Source organism: Pseudopodoces humilis, chromosome 20, assembly GCF_049639895.1.
Source record: "Pseudopodoces humilis isolate 2021_Gansu_Grassland_sample_001 chromosome 20, ASM4963989v1, whole genome shotgun sequence".
NCBI lineage: Eukaryota > Metazoa > Chordata > Aves > Passeriformes > Paridae > Pseudopodoces > Pseudopodoces humilis.
In genome coordinates this window covers 9533175-9550201 of record NC_142219.1, presented here as the reverse complement: position 1 = coordinate 9550201, position 17027 = coordinate 9533175, and the positions used below count along the sequence as shown (strand labels likewise).

General features: G+C 52.6%; 1 protein-coding gene across 3 annotated transcripts in view; it reads right to left on the bottom strand.

Moving 5' to 3' along the window:
- Positions 1-15639, bottom strand: part of RBM19 (RNA binding motif protein 19) — a 53798-nt gene extending 38159 nt beyond the window's left edge. For 2 of the 3 annotated variants that reach the window (XM_014253709.2, XM_088065210.1), the window contains exons 1-20: positions 13649-13752; positions 12791-12973; positions 12217-12345; positions 11968-12006; positions 11274-11478; positions 10047-10306; positions 9520-9588; positions 9172-9250; positions 8434-8505; positions 7235-7435; positions 6557-6687; positions 6085-6206; positions 5288-5384; positions 4755-4865; positions 4111-4311; positions 3528-3645; positions 3181-3323; positions 2176-2236; positions 791-870; positions 325-380 (exon numbers count right to left, since the gene is read on the bottom strand). In XM_014253709.2, the coding sequence (XP_014109184.2) occupies positions 325-380; positions 791-870; positions 2176-2236; positions 3181-3323; positions 3528-3645; positions 4111-4311; positions 4755-4865; positions 5288-5384; positions 6085-6206; positions 6557-6687; positions 7235-7435; positions 8434-8505; positions 9172-9250; positions 9520-9588; positions 10047-10306; positions 11274-11478; positions 11968-12006; positions 12217-12345; positions 12791-12973; positions 13649-13684 (2393 nt within the window). In that variant the 5' untranslated portion in view covers positions 13685-13752. Of the gene's footprint in view, positions 1-324; positions 381-790; positions 871-2175; positions 2237-3180; positions 3324-3527; positions 3646-4110; positions 4312-4754; positions 4866-5287; positions 5385-6084; positions 6207-6556; positions 6688-7234; positions 7436-8433; positions 8506-9171; positions 9251-9519; positions 9589-10046; positions 10307-11273; positions 11479-11967; positions 12007-12216; positions 12346-12790; positions 12974-13648; positions 13753-15480 lie in introns of those variants that run through there. The other variant, XM_088065209.1, reaches the window with a different exon arrangement.
- Positions 15640-17027: the final 1388 nt, after the last annotated feature.

The following is a 17027-nucleotide window of genomic DNA, read 5'->3' as shown; positions in this document are numbered from 1 at the left end:
GTTAAACCCCTGGGAACTCGCAGTGCTGCCTGACCTCTCACCAAAGCAGAGGATTCTTCCTTGAGCAGGGAGGAAAATTCTGCCTGGTTCTCACTTTGGGCTCAGTTTTGGGCTTCACTCCACTTCAGCTCATTCCTCTTTTTTTTTTAATTTTATTTGTTCCTTTCAAGCAAAACTGACTCTGAGTAAAGCAAAGGCTGATGTGTTCAACAGCTGGAGCAGTCCTGGTCACATCCCTCAGGATGCAGATGCTGGGGAAGAAGGGAAGAAGCTCCCAAGGATTACTGCAGCTGGATTGTAACTGAGGTGAGAGGTGAGCCTTACCTGACAGCTCTCTCTGAGAGCTTCACTTCCAGCTTGTGGCCGTCCACAGTGCAGCCCTGGGAGTTCAAACAGAGAAACAGCAGGAAAAAAGGGAATCATTAATAGAAATAAATATATAAAAGAAATAGAAGTTAAAACAGCACTAAATTAACATTAATCAGTGATTGTTCTGTGAGGGGATATCTGGGTCTCTGCCCCCTGCAAGGGGCACCTGACAGGAAAACTCAAGAAAGTTCAATCCTTGTACATTTTCTGGGACTTCCAGGTTGGACCAGCACTAAGAAACACAACTTTTCCATGGTTCTGTCCTTTTACAAACCCTCTTCCCACAAAAACCTGGCCCATTTTAGAGGCTGCTCCTCCTGTCCAGTGCAACCCACAGCACTGACACCCTCAGCTAGGTTTTGAACTGCCAGGTTCATCCAAGCCTCTGGAAAGAATTCCAGCCTGGCAGGCTCAGGCTCACCTGGAGCTGGCGCAGGGCTTTCTGGGCACTCTCTGGCTTCTTGTACTCCACAAATCCAAAGCCCATGGAAAGCAAAGTGCCTGGGAGAGAAAGGGGACTTGTTAAGAAAGCAGTGATGAGATATAAATGATAAAACCAAACCAGGAGCAAGCACTGATTGCCAAAGCTGGGGGGGGCAAAAGCTTAATATCCCATGAGAAGGGCCAGCCTATCCATGGCTGGACTTTGGATGCTCCTCATGAGCACCTGGGCTGAGTTTTCTGAGCAAGGCACTGCTCTGGACCAGCTGGTTTTGGTGCTGATGTGAAGAGGGGATAACAGATGCTGCACACAGAATCCATGTTTTGCTTTTTATCATCTCACTGCAGTTTCCTTAAAGAAAACACTGCAAAGCAAGTGCTGGTCACAGTCAGGGGAAGCAATCCTGCTGTGGAAACAGACATTCCATAAGCTGGGGTGGTCAGCTGCCACCTCCACAACAAAGGAGAGACATCTCCTCCCCTCCCTGCACAGCAAAGGTTTGCAGCACCTGCAGTCACACCACACCCCTGAGGAACACGCTGCCTATTTCAGGAGCCACAATGAAGGGACAATTAATAATGAGGGGAGAAAACACCACCCCATTTTCATCTTCAGCACCTCAGTAGTGGCAGAGTGTAGAGATGACCCCCGGTGCCAGAAGGGATCAGGTGCTACAAGATCAGCCCACACTTTGTGCTGCCTGCTCAGACCTACAGCCAGACCCACCAGCAGAACTGAAGAATTCACTTTATTTCTTCATCTCCCAGTGAATCTGAGTTTTCAAACATCCCATTGACAGGGAAGCTCTGTCAAGGGGAAATGCCACAAAGCTGTGCAGCTCCCAGAGAAGCCACAGCTCCTCCAGCCAGGGCTTGCCTTAATCCAACTCCTCAGGAAGCAAGAGCAGCCAAAAGCAGGCACAGCCACTCCTCCCTGCAGCCTGGGGGGCTCAGGGCTGGCAGGGAGAAGGCAAACCAAGCCCACTCACAGCACAGCTCTCAGCCAGACATCCTTGAGGATCTGGCCATTTCCAGGATAATGCCGGGTTTAATCATCACAGGGCACCGGCTCCTGTCAGCATCCCACTCTCTTCTGTGATCCTGAAGGAGTTTGGCTTCTCCCATCTCAAGACAAGGTCACACCTCCACAAATCCCACCATGAAGCTTAACCTTCTAGGCCCAACCCTGGGGCAAGGTTTGGTTGCTGCTTGCAGCCATTTCGACGGGAATGCTTCTGGAAGCGCTGAGGCTTCATTTGCCAGCAGGAACACAAATGCTCAGCCAGATGAATGCTGAAACAACGCCACACCTGAGCCCTCAGCAAGCAGCTGAGGGAAGGAATTGAACAACAACATCTAGAGTACCTGCTTTGTCTTTCTTCTTGGATATTGTGCAGCTCTTCAGGGCTCCCACTTTGGAAAACGTCTGCAAGGAATTGGGACACGTGATTCAGTTTCCTTTGACACTGGCTCACATCTCAGCTGCCAGCGTGGCCCATCTCCCCCAGCACACACCTGCCAGGCAGTGCAGCTGAGCCTTTCCTCACCAAATTAGCTCTGTACAAATGTACACAAACAGTTCTAAAGATATGGAGACACACCTTCCCAGGAATCCTCCACCACCCCTCAGTAGGGGTGAGAGATCTGAGATGGCTCTGCAGGAACACTCTGGATTACAAGATGCCCTCAGCCAGGGAGAGGCCTTAAGGGTGGGTGGTACCTGTGATGTCCCTAGAACACAGCTCTTCCCAAAAATGGGGGGCTAGAAGGTAGCACACTATTTATTTGTCTCCCTTGTAAGGCCAGAAATCCCAGCCCTCCACTGGACATTTATCTGTCCTCAGCTGGACCAGAGTCTCTAGGCAGTCTCACCGATCCAGGATTCTTGGGCCATGGAATGAGGCCTTTACACAGCTACAGGAAGTGCCAGAGATGGGAAATTCAGCTTTTTTTCCTTATTTTGGTATTAACACCCCACATAACTCCAGGAATGCCACACTCCCAGGTGCTCTGTTGAGGTGAAGCAGCACAATGTCAGCAGAAGCTGAGGGGACGAGCACATTCAGAAATCATCATTTATTTATTCACTGCCTGTTACACACAAAGCAGTGGCAGAGCTGCAGCAGTGCCTGTCCCAAGGAAGAGCATTACAGAAAACATGAGAAATCAGGAATGTTAAAAGATTTCCTACTGCCTCCACCTGTCTCTGGGTGGAATTAAACCCCATCAAAACAGTTCCAGATGCATTTGTCTTAACTGACACCTGGAGTGATGCTCCCGGTCCCAGTAGAACCCAGTGCTCTCTCATCTCTCACTAGGTCACACTGGCTGCTGCTGAAATCCTTTAAACACTGTGTCCTGACTGCTCACCTCCTTCAGTGTGTCTTCTGTGGTGGCAAAGTTCAGGTTTTTGATGAACAAGGTACACCCAGGAATATTTTCTTCTCCCTCCTCTTCTTCCTCCTCCTCTTCCTCCTGTGCCACTGCTTCCTCTGAGTCTTTTATAGCTTCACCTGAAACAAGAAGAATAAATCCAACTTTGTAAGATGCAACAAAGCCAAATTTTGGGGGAGTTGCCCATTCAAACTGTGGATGAGCCCCTGGGATGGGGAGATCAGCCTTCACAGTCTGAAGTCACCTGGACAAAACATATCCTGGGGCTTGACACAACAGCAGAGCATCACAGAGACCCCCAGCAAGTCAGCCAAAGTTCTTACCTGGTACCAGCCCTGCTTCATCCTCCTTTCCTGGAACCCCAGCTTTTTTTTTCTGAGGGGCTGGGCTGAGGAAAACCCCCATTGGAGCCCACTCCAGATACAGGGGCACCGAATGAAACTGTGAAGAGAAGACAGGAGAGAAATGAGGAGTGAAGGACAAGGCCTAAATGAAGAACTCTGCTCTCAGCTTCATTTTCACCTCATTCTGTGATGGAAAACAGCAGTGGAAAAGCTGGGTGACCTTTTCAAGTGGCTAAACTCTAAACTCTGTCACAAAAGGATCTGGGCTTACAAGACTACAGCCAAAACTCTTACGAAAGGATCCAGCCTTACAGGACCACAGCCTGCCATGGGTCACTCCTGGATTGTGAAAGGGAAAAGAAACCCTCCAGCTGTGTCACAGCCCCATCTCCAGCATCCTCTGCAGGCTGAGCCCCGCTCTGCTGTACCAGGCACCTCCCTAAATCCAAAGGCTGGAAGGTTGGTGCCTCTGGGATAACTCCCCGTGCCCCCCACACTCAGAGCGAGCCCTTCTGCAGCTTCCCAACTCACCAAGATCCCACTCCCCAGGCAGTGCCCCCACCTTGGAGTAGGCCAGCCTGGTGAAGGCTTGCTTGGCCTCTGTGGGCTCCAGGAACTCCACGATGGCTGTGATGCCTCCCTCTGGCAGCAGCACCCGGCCCAGGCTGCCGTGTTTGCCAAAGAGCTCCTCCAGCTCCATGGCGCTCGTGCCGGCCGGGAGGTTCTTCACCAGGATCACTGTCTTGCTCCTCTCACCAGCAGCCTGACACAGCCAGCAGGGAAAGAAACAATATGGGATGTAGGAGAGCAAACCCAGCAGTTCTCTGGATCTGACAGGCTGTGCTCTCCCTCTCTCCGTGTCACTCCTTTTCCCTTTCCGAAAGGACCGGCGGTCACTTAGGAAACGCTCCCTGCAAAATCCACATCCCACTACAACCACATCTCATGGATGGAGGTTTCAGCTGCAGATCCACAGGGCTCCTTTCCTGCCTACAGCAAACTGCCCACCATCCCAAAACCATCACGTTATGGATCTCACCCAACCCGAGGGCAGCTGCATTTACAAATGGATACATTTCCTAACTCATCAGGGAGGGTTCAATCCTGCAAGATGCTGAGGATTCAATTACCAATTCCCAAGAGAGCTGAGAACACCAGGACTAGAAGAGATGGATCCCCATTGGTGCCTCCAGCTGAGCCTCTCACCTGGCTGAAGGAATCCAGGCTGACTCCGTTTTCCATGAGGAACCGGCGGATTTCCTGGACCAGCTCCGTTTCTCCCAGAGCCACTCTCACTGCCACGCTGTCTTTGCTCTCCTGCAGGCAAGAATTCAGTCACCTGCTGCTCTCAGAAGCACTTGCAAAGGGAATGTAGCAAGCAGCTTGAGGGTAAAATGCTCTAGCTCCTCTGGAGCTGCTGGAAATTGGAATTCAAACACACCCCAAAGTAAAATGAAATTTCCGGGAAGGATCTGAGCTTTAGGGTATAAATTCCCACCCAACTTCCAGTGATGTAGAAATGCAAAATTCAGAAAGCAGAGTGGGAAGGAAGGCTGAGGACCAAGGGATCAGTCAGCTCAGACCTCACAGAGGTGCTACAGCACCACAGGCCTCAGCCCGTGTGGTGCCCATGGATGCACTGAGGCTTTTCCTGTACAAAACCAGGAAGATCCTGCCCAGAAAGAAACAGGCAGGAAAGTGATGTCCCACCCCAGCTGATCCACCACAACCCAACTCACAGCATCCAGCACTTGGCTTTTGGAAGCGTTGTACTTGTGGGCCATGGCATCAGCCACAGCGTTCGTCCCCACAAACAGCGCGTTCCAGTTGTGGGAGCTGGAGAGAGAAAACACAGCCAGGGTCAGTCATGGAGCCCCTCTAGGCAATGATCCTGGGAAAAAGCAGCTCTGAGCACCACCATGAGCAGGCAGGGTGAAGAGAGAGGGCAAGAAGGGTGGAAGATCCCTAGAGAAGGGACAGGATGAGGGAGATGTGACTGGAGAGCAAACAGAAAGCAGTGCAGGCAGCTGAGCTCTGCTTCCCCAGACCTGACTGGTCACAGCTCTGCAGCTGAAGTTCAGGCACTGGCTCAGAGGAACACACCTTTCCAACTGGTTTCCTAAACCCACAAACCCCATGCAAGCAAGGTTGCACTCTTTTCCCTTCAAGACAAAAAGTTATCAGCCACTTCTTTCAAACTGATTTGTCCCACAGCAAGAAAAAGCTGCTACAAGCTTTAGAAGTACATGTGGCCAAGCAGAGGAGAAAGGCCCAACTGATCTAAAACCACTCCCCTGAAGAATTACAGAATCAGACAAACTCTTATTAGAGAAGTAACTCATACCAAAGCCATTCAAACCCCTGTTGCTCACTGAGCTACTGCAGCTACATGAGCAGAGGAGGTGGGTAGGTAAGAGAGAAAGGAAACAGAGCTGCACAGCAAATGCTTCATCAACTCTGGGCACCTCTACAGCCCCTGTGCAGATCCCACAGCCATTCCTGCCACTTCCTGGCAATCTGGAATTCCCAGTTGTACCTGGCACTGTTGGCTTTGTCCTTGGCCTCTTTGTGCTTTTTGTAGGAGGAAGACTCTTCTGTATCTCCATCTTCCATTTTTTCCTTTTTGATCGTGGAGGGTAAAAGATGCATCATTCTGCCCTGCAAGATAGGAAGAGGAGGTTCAGCAGCTCTGGAATAATCCACAGATGTCCACGTGGAGGAAATTTCCTGGCACCTTTTCTGGTCAGGCCTTGGTGGAAGGAGGGAATTCTCCTTCCCAAAGGAGCACAGCTGCAAGTCCAAGCAGCCATGCAATGTGAGACAGACTCAGAGCTCCTTCCCCACCTCTACCAGGATTTTGGTGTCTGCAAAGCTGTTCAAAGCAAGCTGCTCTACCCAAAAGAGCCTGCAGGAGAGCCTCAAGCTTTTTAACAAAACCCAGAAGCAAACTCTGAGCCAAATTCCCAACCATTCCCACCAAAGCACAGGAAAAGCACCAGCTGCTGTACCTGGAACACCTGCCCATCCAGCTCTGCCAGGGCCTTGACAGCATGCTCAGGGAGCATGTAGGTGATGAAAGCAAATCCTTTGGGTTTCTTGGTGAGTTTGTCTATGGGGAAGTGGATCTCCGAGAGGGGTCCTGCAGGAGGGAAGGCTTGCTGGTCACAGATGTCCCTGCACAGCTCTGAACTGGCACCTCCCAGACACAACCAGGGATGAGAGGAGCGGCTCTGGATGTGTGCTGAGCCACCAGCCTGGGCCAGGAGCTGCAGAGGGACAAGGAGGGCCCAGCACAAGCACCCCAAGTCCAGGTGTGGCAGTCCACGGGCTCTGACAGGTGACACAAACCAGGCAAGCTCTGAGCAGCTGCCTTCAGCTTCAGTCAGGGATAGAGACTCCCACAACCTCACCCTCTCTGCCCCAGGATGCCAAGATAACCTTAAATGTGTTTAATTTGGAGGTATTGTTTGGAATGTCATGTGGATCTCAAGGATTCACCTCTAACCTGCAGGAAGCCTCCTGCCAAGCAGGCTCACATTATCACACCAGAAAATAAAGATGATGGGAGCTGGGCCACGTTCCAAGAGATATGGGACATGGAGCTTTGTCCACTCCCACCCAGCAGGAAAACCTCTGGACAAAGGAAAGGTGTTGCCCTGCAAGTTCCAGTCCTGTGGCACACTCACCATACTTCGAGAAGATCTTCTCCAAGTCCTGCTCCGTGCTGGTGAACGGCAGATTCCTGACAAAGAGTCTCCCTGATTCAGACAAGTCCTCTTCCTCCTCATCATCCCTCAGCTTCCTCTGCCAGGGCTGGTGGTCAGGTTTTGCTGGAACAGTTTCTTTTGTGGTGTTCCTGCACCGGGAAACCTCCACACAGCGTCCACCTGACCCCCAAACAACACAGAGGGACGTTGGAAGCTTCCCAAAGCCATGAACAAACAACACCCGTGTGCAAGCGATGCCTTGAGAGGCTGCCTACAACAGAGGCTTGACAGAGCTAAGGGAATAAAGCAGGGATTTATTAAAAGGTCTTCCAAGGATGCACCTTGGGCAGTACAAGAGCCTGGCTGAGGCTCCACCCAAGATGGACACTCGGTCATGAGTTTTCACACTTTTATAAATTTTGGTCCACTTCCATTGTGGGGTTAATTGTCCAATTACAGCTTCAGGTTATAAAGAATATTCAGGTTATAAAGAATCCTCCCAGATTGCTCTTCTCAGTTTGCTGTTGTTAATACTGTTTGGGCCTGAAGCTGCAAAAGTGTCCTTGGTTCTTGGGCTGGAAAAGGATTGTTTTGTCTGACTGAGCTGTGAGGAGAACTCGCTGACACTTTACGTGAAGCTCAGAGTTATAAACTAATGCAGCACACAATCTAAAACTTATGGCATCACAAAGAGCCCAGGGTTAGACACAATTACAGCCCCACGGGCTCTGAGCAGGATCCAAAAATAAGGGGGAGGTGGGGTTGTAAGAGCCAGTCTTCATAAAAATCAGGGTATCAACACCAGCCCCCTTTCCTTTCAGGGAGCCCCAGCCTAGACCAAGCAGCCATTCCCATTCCACACACAATATCTGCAAACAGAATTTCAGAAGTTACCCCAAGGCTTAGGCCAAGCCCAGGGCTCCAGCCCAGCCTTGCAGCACTGTCTGTACAAAGCTGGACTCGAGCAGAGTTATTTTTAAACCAACAAGAACCACCTCAAGCACACGGCAAAACACGAGGGTCCCAAAACCCCACTCCTGTCACAGCACCTGATTTATCCCAAGGAACAAGCCCCCATCTGCCTGGGAAAAACTCCAATCACAGGAGCTACTTGTGCAGGGAACACTCGAGCAGCTGAGCTCCCACGGCTGGAACGAGGAGGAACAAACAGCCCTTACCCAGGAATTCTTTTTTCCGCTTCAAGGCCCTTTGCATTTCTGCTTCACTCTTCAAGTCAACAAAGATGTAACCTTGGAGGAAGGGAAGGTTCAACTGAGCATCATGTGGGGAACACACACAACCACTAATTGGGTAATTAAGGGTGAATTGGGCTTGCTTTAATATAGATTCCGATAGACAGAGCATTCAGCTCCCATGAAAAGTTCCAATCCAGCCTGGAAATGGCCATGTCAGACTGGAAGGCTGCCTTATCAAAGCTTATTCTCTATATACAAATCAAAAAAATTTGACTTAGCAGCTGGAGGAGGCTTTCACAGGTGCCCCCAAGAGCAAATAAAAGGTGCATCCCTTGTTGGAGTATGAAAGGAAAAGAGCACAGAGCAAAGCTCCAAGGACCTGCTCACACAAATCAGCACAGTGCCCTGGGCTGCTGCAGCTATCCCAGAGGAACAGGCTTTTCCTTGGCATGGTTTAGGGTGGTTAGAATATAAAGTTCTGGATGCAGCTCAATAAAAAAAGGCTCTTGCTGCTACTCCTAAGGGAGCACAGCCAACATTACTCTGCCCACGGCATCCTGTGGGCAGCAAGTAGGGCAGGAGAGCTGCAAAGTCACAGAAAGGTCTCAAAGAATCAGGCCACGAGCCAGGGATTTGGAACTGCAGACTACAAGAGCAGAGGGGTGATCAAGAGGTCCCCCAACTCACAGATCCCACCCCCCTTCCACACACAGCTCTTACCTGAATTCTTACCCTGGGCCTTTTTTCCCATCCGGATTGCCACTGGCTTCAGAGGGAAGAAAAATTCCCGAATTTTTTGCTGTGGGAAGAATTAGAATTGCTTGAGTAAGTTCTCAGATACAGGAAGCAGCAAGTTGCAGGCCTGTATATTTTATATATAAATATATAAAATATATAAATTTTATATATGAAACAGCCCACTCAACAAAGATCTCTGCACAGAACTTCCCCTGATCACCCACACAACCCTCAAAAGAGTGAGAAGTGACGATTTTCTGCAAACATCTCGCAGAGGTACACTCTGAGACACCCCTGAGCCTCCCTCTCCAGCTGGGAAAACAAACTTGCCTCAGTGATGTTTGAGGGGGCCCCACGAAGCTTCACTGTGAATGGAGTGCTGGCTTCCCCTGAGCTGCCCTGCACAGAGGGGGGTAAAGAAAAGGGAGAAAAAGCTGAATGAAAGAACAAAAATCACAGCACAACCAGCTGGGCTTGGCCAACAAACAGGAGGTTGAAGAGTGGGAGGGAAGATCAGGAGATTCCCACTGCTGCTGCAGCAGCCTGGGGCAGGAGGTGCCAGCTGAAGGTGCACTGCCATGAAAATCAGAGTTCTGCTGTTTCCAGGACAGCATTTCCTGGAAAAAAAGCCTCTGAAAAGGGCACTAGCAGCAAGCCTCATCTTTGGGAATTTAGTCAGCCCTGAGGAGATTCAACAAGATTTGTAAATGGGTCACACCAGGAATGCCAAGAAAGCTGGTACCCAGTGGGCCCTGCAGCCTTCCCAGGCTGTCAGCTCATCCCTGCAGGGACTGACAGACACCTGCCATCCATAAAGCTGCTGCTTCAAAGAAGACAGAAGTCTAATTCTGCTGTACCTCTAGTGTGGATCCTTTTTTCTTCTTCCCTGCTGGTGTTTTTTGCTCTGTTTGTTGGGCTTTTGGCTTCTCCCTTTTCTCTGGGTGTGTTTCTGCAATGCCTGAATCCTCCTCAGTCTCACTTTCCTCTTCTTCCTCCTCAGTCTCTGTTTCTTCCTCTGTACTGGATGAGGAGGAAGAATCCTTCACCACTTTAGATTTCAGGTAATCCATATCTGAGAGGTCTTTGCTGGTAGCTGCCTTCTTCCCTTCTTTCCTTCCTGGCAGAGAGGAGAGAGCAGAGAGGTTTTTTCACACAGATGCTGCTGCTCTCCCCCCCAGGCCAGGAAAAAGCTGAAAACTGACACAATCATGACTATCACCTCCCTATCCTCTACCTTTTCCATGGGAAAGGCTTGAGAACAGCAGAACAATTTCATCCTGGCACCTCCAGACTGAGCCTGGATTTCAACGCAACAGTTCACGTACAAAACACATTAGAAGGGGCTTTGAGGTACTCCAGGCAAAACTATTCTGTCACAATTTTAACTAAATACCCCAAGCAGGCCCCAGAGAAGGGTTTCAGGTGTTCAGTTTTACAGGGAAAAGGACACACTCACACCTACATTTGAGTTACCCGAGGAGAGATGAGGAGCAGCAGGGAAAGCACCACTCGCTCCACCAGAACAGCCTGAGGAAATGCCATGGAGGGAGGGAGAAAAGCTCCAAACCCACACCCATCCCTGCTGCAGGGACACTGAATTCTAAAATACACACACCACACTGCAGCCCAGACTTGTGAGTCTTCAGAATGAACCCACTACTCCAGGTTTCCTCTCAGGAGCCAGGAGTCCCTTCCCACCAACCCTGGCAGGCTCAATTCCCAGAAATGTGCATCACAGGCCGACCAGACAAGTTGACAGACACCCACAGGTCCCTAAACCCACAGCAACCACATCCAGCCCTGGCAATCCTGCAGATGAAAGGGGCTGCAAGTAGGAAAGCACTTCAAGGAAAGCTGCAGATGTTTGCCTTGTTACTCCCCCCTATGGCACTGGGAAAGCACAAATGCCACCCCCTGAAAAGCAGACACTGCATTTGCCACATTTCCCCAAATTTGGGGAAAAACCCCAGACATTCCCAGCACAGAAAGGTGAGACCCCACTCTCCTGGTGACACTGAGTCCAACCCTGTCACTCACAGTCACTGTGCCTGAGACAAGCAAAGGGTGACAGCTCCCTCGGGTACCTTTCATCTCCTCCTCGTCTTCAGAGGCTTCATCCCCATCCTCACTCAGCTCCTCAGACTCATCTGAATCAAAGTTAAGGTAATCAGCTGCTGCTGACTTTCCCTTCTTGGGCTGCTCTGCCAAAGTGTCATTAGCCCAAGTGGCCACCTGGGACCTCTTCTGGTGAACCACCAGGAACTCCTGGAATGTTTTATCTTCCTCCAGCTGTAGAGGGGGAAAAAAAGACAAGCTGTGAAGAGAGACTCATTGTGAATCTGAAACCCAAGATATCGCCTCATTTCCAGCAGTGTAAAACCAAAAATCCCTTAAGGGGAGCTCAATCTACACTGACAACATGATTGAAGTCTCCTCAAGGTGTCCCATTCCTACTCTTTTTTTTATAATTGGTGTTTAGAAAGTATTTCAAAGAGGAAAACAAAACAATAAAATGAGGAAACATCAGGTAAGTTAAATGTGACAGAACTCACAAATGGTTAAAGCCCAGAACTGCTGCAACAGAACTGTCCTGGATGCAATGTGTGCTCACAGGAACAGCTGACCATTAAAAAGTTGGATCCCCACACTGGGGTTGTTAAAATAAATTTTTACAATAGAACTGGGCTGTCCCAGCCCGAATTAACAGCATGGAAAGCAGGACAGAAAGGAACTACTCAGCAGCAAGAATGCAGGGACAGAAATCCAACCTCAACTCACCTCCTTTAAGTTATCCACTGGATCTTTCTTCTTTTTACCCTTGGGAAAAAAACCAGAGAGGTTCATTAGAAGCACAGGCAATTCCAGGTAACCCAACAGCACAGGAACAGAGACCCTGAGGCAGGAAACAGCAGCACCAGGACTCCAGCACACGGTGTCCCAGCTGCTCTGCCCCCTTCCCCACAGCCCAGGCCACCCTTCTCTGGCACTGCCACACATCAGAGCCTCCAGGAATCAGGCAAGACTCACCTTCTTTGTGCCTGCAGGAGCACTTGCCAAGGGCTCCTTGGTCTGCTGTTCTGAGGCAGGGGCCTTCTGAGAGTGCTTGCTCCAGGCTTTGGGTTTTGTAGGGTCACCAAAAGACTTGCACAACTCCACCTGGAATGAGTCAGGTCCTTAATGAACACGTGCTCAGCAGCCTGGGCTGTAACTGCTGGCTAACTGCACTCAGGAGTTATTGTAACCCTGATGGGATGGAGGATGTGTGCAGGAACAACTTTTTACAGTTTGTTTTAAAAGCACAGAGCTACACACTCAATCACCATGGGAAAGTCAGGAGTGGACAGGCACAGAATCCAGGGATGGCTTGGATTGCAAGGGGCCTTAAAGTGCCACCCCTGCCATGGCCAGGGACACCTTCCACTATCCTAGGTTGCTCCAAACCCTGTCCAGCCTGGCCTTGGACACCTCCAGGGACCCAGGGGCAGCCACAGCTTCTCTGGGCACCCTGTGCCAGGGCCTGCCCACCCTCACAGGGAGGAATCTCTTCCTAAGCTCCCATTCCTTAAGAATCCCAGGGAGATATTTGTAGAGATGAGCTCACTGTGACTCTGGAAGTGTCTATGAAACTTTTGTTGAAGTGGTTCAGGGCTGTTTGAGCTTCATCCTCAGACTTGTAGCCAATGAAGCCGAATTTCCGGAACCTTCCATCCTTGGTGTACTTGAGGCAGCAATCGGTGAGCGTGCCAAAGGCAGCAAAGAGCTTCCTGAAGCGCTCCTCCTTCATCTGGGAAAGGAGGGAGGGCAGCAGGAAGGGAAATCAGCCACAGAGAGGCTCTGAGGATAAGTCCACCCCAAAATATTCTGTCTCAAGGGGCTTCTGGAAGGCTGCAGGAGCCACGTTGTGAACCAAACCCCTACTTCAGCCACCAAAGCTGTTCATCTTCCCCACGAATCCGCACATGGGGATGGGGAACAGGGCGGGATCCTGCCGGGCACAGCAGCACCGAGGGCACCTGCCCCCAGCTCCCGGACAACGAGGGGGGCACAGTGACCACAACCAGACCCACTGCCCACCCTGAGGGGCTGCCACCTGCCCAGCCCGTGCCGCTCACGCTGCTTCCTGCACCTTCCTGACTCCTCCAGGAGCTCTCCCACCATTCTCCCCCCAGAAGCGTCCCCGTGTTCCCCCAGCACTGACCACGACAGTGCTGGGGGAACACGGATCCCCTCACAGCCCCTTCCCCCGGCACATTCGCCGCTCCCCCTCCAAAACCTCATCCTCCCACCACTTCAAACCATCTCTCCCAGGGGGTCTCCCCACTCTCCCCCATCCCCACCATACGCTCCCCTCCCGGTGCCTCTCCCTGCCCGGCATCCCGCTTCCCCTCTCAGCGTCTCCTCAGACCCATCCTAGGCCCCGCACGCCCCCCGCACCCCCGCCACCGCACAGGCGCCTCACCCCATTGGGGAGATTCTTCACGATAAGCCGCGACATGGCAGCGCCAGGCGCCAAGGAGGGAACACTCAGCGCCGCGCACGCCGCCCCACGGGCGCCGCCATATTCCCCGGTCACGTGGGCCGCGGGCGGTACCGCGCGTGCGCGGGCGGGACCCGGATGTTGGTCCTTAGCAACGGCCCCTTAGCAACGGGGCCTGCGGGGCTGGGGGCCGCGGGAGCAGCGCTGGGGCACCGGGGACAGGCAGCGGCGAGGAGGGCAGGGGAGCGGGATGAGGAGGGGGTGATCACCCCCGGGTTGTCCCTCAGAGCGCGGCTGCAGCTTCCCGGCCCGTCCGCGCTGCTCGGCAGTGCCGCAGGAGGGAGCTCCGCGCCCGCCGCTCCGGACTCCGGGCGGCCACTGAGCCAAAGCCCCTCCAGAGATGTTGAGTTTGCGCGGGGGGATGGCGCTGAGGGCCTCGATGTCACGCCTAAAAGTCATGAGGGAGCGAGGAGGGAAGGGGGACGGAGGGCTTGGCCCAGGAAAACTGGATCCCTGAATATATTCAAGGTGCCAGGTCGGACGGGGCTTGGAGCAGCCTGAGGCGGTGGAAGGTGTCCCTGCTCATGGCAGGGGATGAAATGAGATGGGCTTTAAGGCCCCTTCAAATCCAAACCACTCTGCTATTGATGAATAAAAGCAGCTTCCCTCTCAGGGATGGCTAAATATCCCCACAGCCAGAGGATGTTGTGTTGTGAGAGCTTTGAAGGATTAAAGAGAGCAAAAATCATGGAATAAAGAAATCCCTTGAGGGTTACTGAACACTGCACGTCCCTTCCCACCTGAACATCCACTACAGCTTCCCCATGAGGGGCAGCTCCAATCTCTGCTGTGAGCCGAGGGAACAGCCGGAGCTGTGCCAGGGGACAGTTAGCTTGGATATCAGGAAAAAAGGCTCTTCCTGCCAGAGAGGGGCCCAAAGTTGGATTCCATTATTCCTGTAGGTCCCTTACAACTCAGGAAATTTTATGCTTCCATGATCTATTGCTGGAGGCTGAGCATATCTGGGGGAGCAGAACTGTTCTTCAAGCATCTGCTCCTGCTCACAGCCCTGCTCTGCTTGTCTCACACGAGCCCAGAAATCCAACTTTACACCTTTATTCCCAGAGGGAGATGCTCGGGACAGCTCTGTGCTTCAACACCAGCCCTCACCCACTCTTGCCACAGTTTGGAGTTACCCCAGGGATGACTTGGAGCAATTCCACCCCCCTCACACCATCTCCTAATGGCCCTTTGAGGCTGCTCCAGCTGGCTGAGCCCATCCCAAAGGCTGAAGGCAGCAGGGAGACGGGGCAGGGACTGGCAGGGGAGACAACCCCAAGCCAGCCACATGCCAGTGTCCAGGCAGGATTGGGGCACAGCTCTGCTCTTCCCCAGGGTGAACAGCAAGGGAAATGCATTTTCCAGGGAGGCAGAGCAGAGGAGATGGCCAGGCTCAGGGCAGGGGGAGCAGGAGAGAGCGGGATGTTCTGGGAACACCATCGGTGCCCTGCTCAGAGGGACAGTGCACAGCACAAGCCCCTCTCTCCCCACAGCCCTGGGGCTCCCAGGACAGCTGCTCCTTTGTCCCTTCTCCTGCCCTTCAAGGGGTCTCTGGGAGGTGTCACGGCACAGGGACCCAGCTCCTTCCCCCCTCACCCTCTGCTCCTGCCTCGTCCTTGGCCGGGCTGTCAGGGCTGTCACTTGGGATGAAGGCTGGCACTGACAGGACCCTCACGCCATCACTAATGCATCCAGACCTTGCCCTTGTCACTCCTGTCACTTGTCCCCCGGCTCCCTCCCCGTGTCCCCCTCACCTGCTGCGTGCAGCTGGCAGCAGTGCCCAGCTCCTGCCCATACCAGCAGCTGCAGTGCTGACCTTGGCTGTTCCTGCCTGCTGGAAAGGGATGGAGCCCGGCTGTGTCAGGCCCTTGCGCTCAGTGTAGGGCCTCACCTCCCACCACAGCTGTGTCTGGGGCTGCACTTTGCCTCCTCGGTGCCTTTTCTGCAATCTGGGGTGACTTTGCCCAGGTGGGAGCTTGGCCCCAGTGCTCAGCTGCTACAGGTGTGACCCCCAAGGATGACTGGGATCAGAAAGAGCCTCTTCTCCAGGGAAGTTTGGGGGAGCACTGCTTGAGACCGGGCCAGGTACCCAACTGACTCTTGATTGCAGTGGCCAGTGCAGGAACGTGGGTTTGGCAAAGACCATGGAGATATTCAGCTCTGCTGCTCTCACTTAATTGAAAACAACTGATTTTATCCCTCCCCAGGTGCAAAGCTTCAGTACAGAAGCACAAGATTTACACATGCTGACTTCAGATTTGATTTCCTTTGTGGGTTCTTCTCCTCAAGATTTTAAGTTTGCAGATGTAGGATTGGGAACATCCTTTTTCTGGAAAACTGGGGATTTTAAGGGGATCAGAGAGATAAGAGAGTTTCCCCTTCAGCAGGGGGTTGTGCTGCACCACGGAAGGTCCTTCCCCAAGGCAGGCTCAGTTCCAACCTGAGATCCCAGCCCCGGGCAGATGAGGGAAACTGAGGCCCTGTCCTGAGAAGGCTCAAAGGGCATTTTGGAAAGTTCCCAGTACTTGAACGTCTGCTCTGAAAATCATCCTTAACCCTTCTGCTGCTGGCACAGAGCACAGAAAGGAGACCAACCAGGCACTGTAGAGCCAGTGTGGATGGCTCACTGGGGGCAGGTCACCCAGCCCATGCTCTAAAATAGAGGCAGGGAAAGAGTCCAAACAAATTATTTGGGATGTTTTTCCCTGTGGAAACTGCTGTCTTTGATGATAGCAGTATGAGACACCCCCATCCCGGTGTCACTGTGTGTCACCTGTCCCCACAGCAGCGCTGGGGTGGATGCAGGTGGCCAGGTGGCATCTGGGTGGGGCAGGGAAAGGGAAGGGGCTGTGCCCAGGCTTTGTTTCCTGAACTGGCTTAGAGCAGCAAGAGGCAGAGGGTGACTGGGAGGTGACAGACCCAGCAAAGGTGACACATCCCCCCAGCCATGTGCTGTCCAGAGAGAGCCCCACATTTGTCTGCTATCTCCCCACTCCATGTTGGGGTGCCCAAAGACTGGTGGCAGGGTCCAGGTGACAGCTGTCCCTTCTCCCCCACTCTCCAGATCCGTGCTGGGCACAGAGGAGCACCCACGGCTCCATCAGCCACGGAGGAAGGGCAGGACGAGGTCCCAGTGAATTGCAGCCAGGGAAGCTGTTGGAGGGTTTGCAAAGCCCCTCAGTGCCAAAGAGCAGGGGTCACCTGGCTGTAAGCTGGTATTATGGGCTGCCTGCAGCTTTGGAAAGCGGGGGACCACAGCATCAGGGCCATCGATCTGTGGGGATGGGAGGCAGGTGTGGGC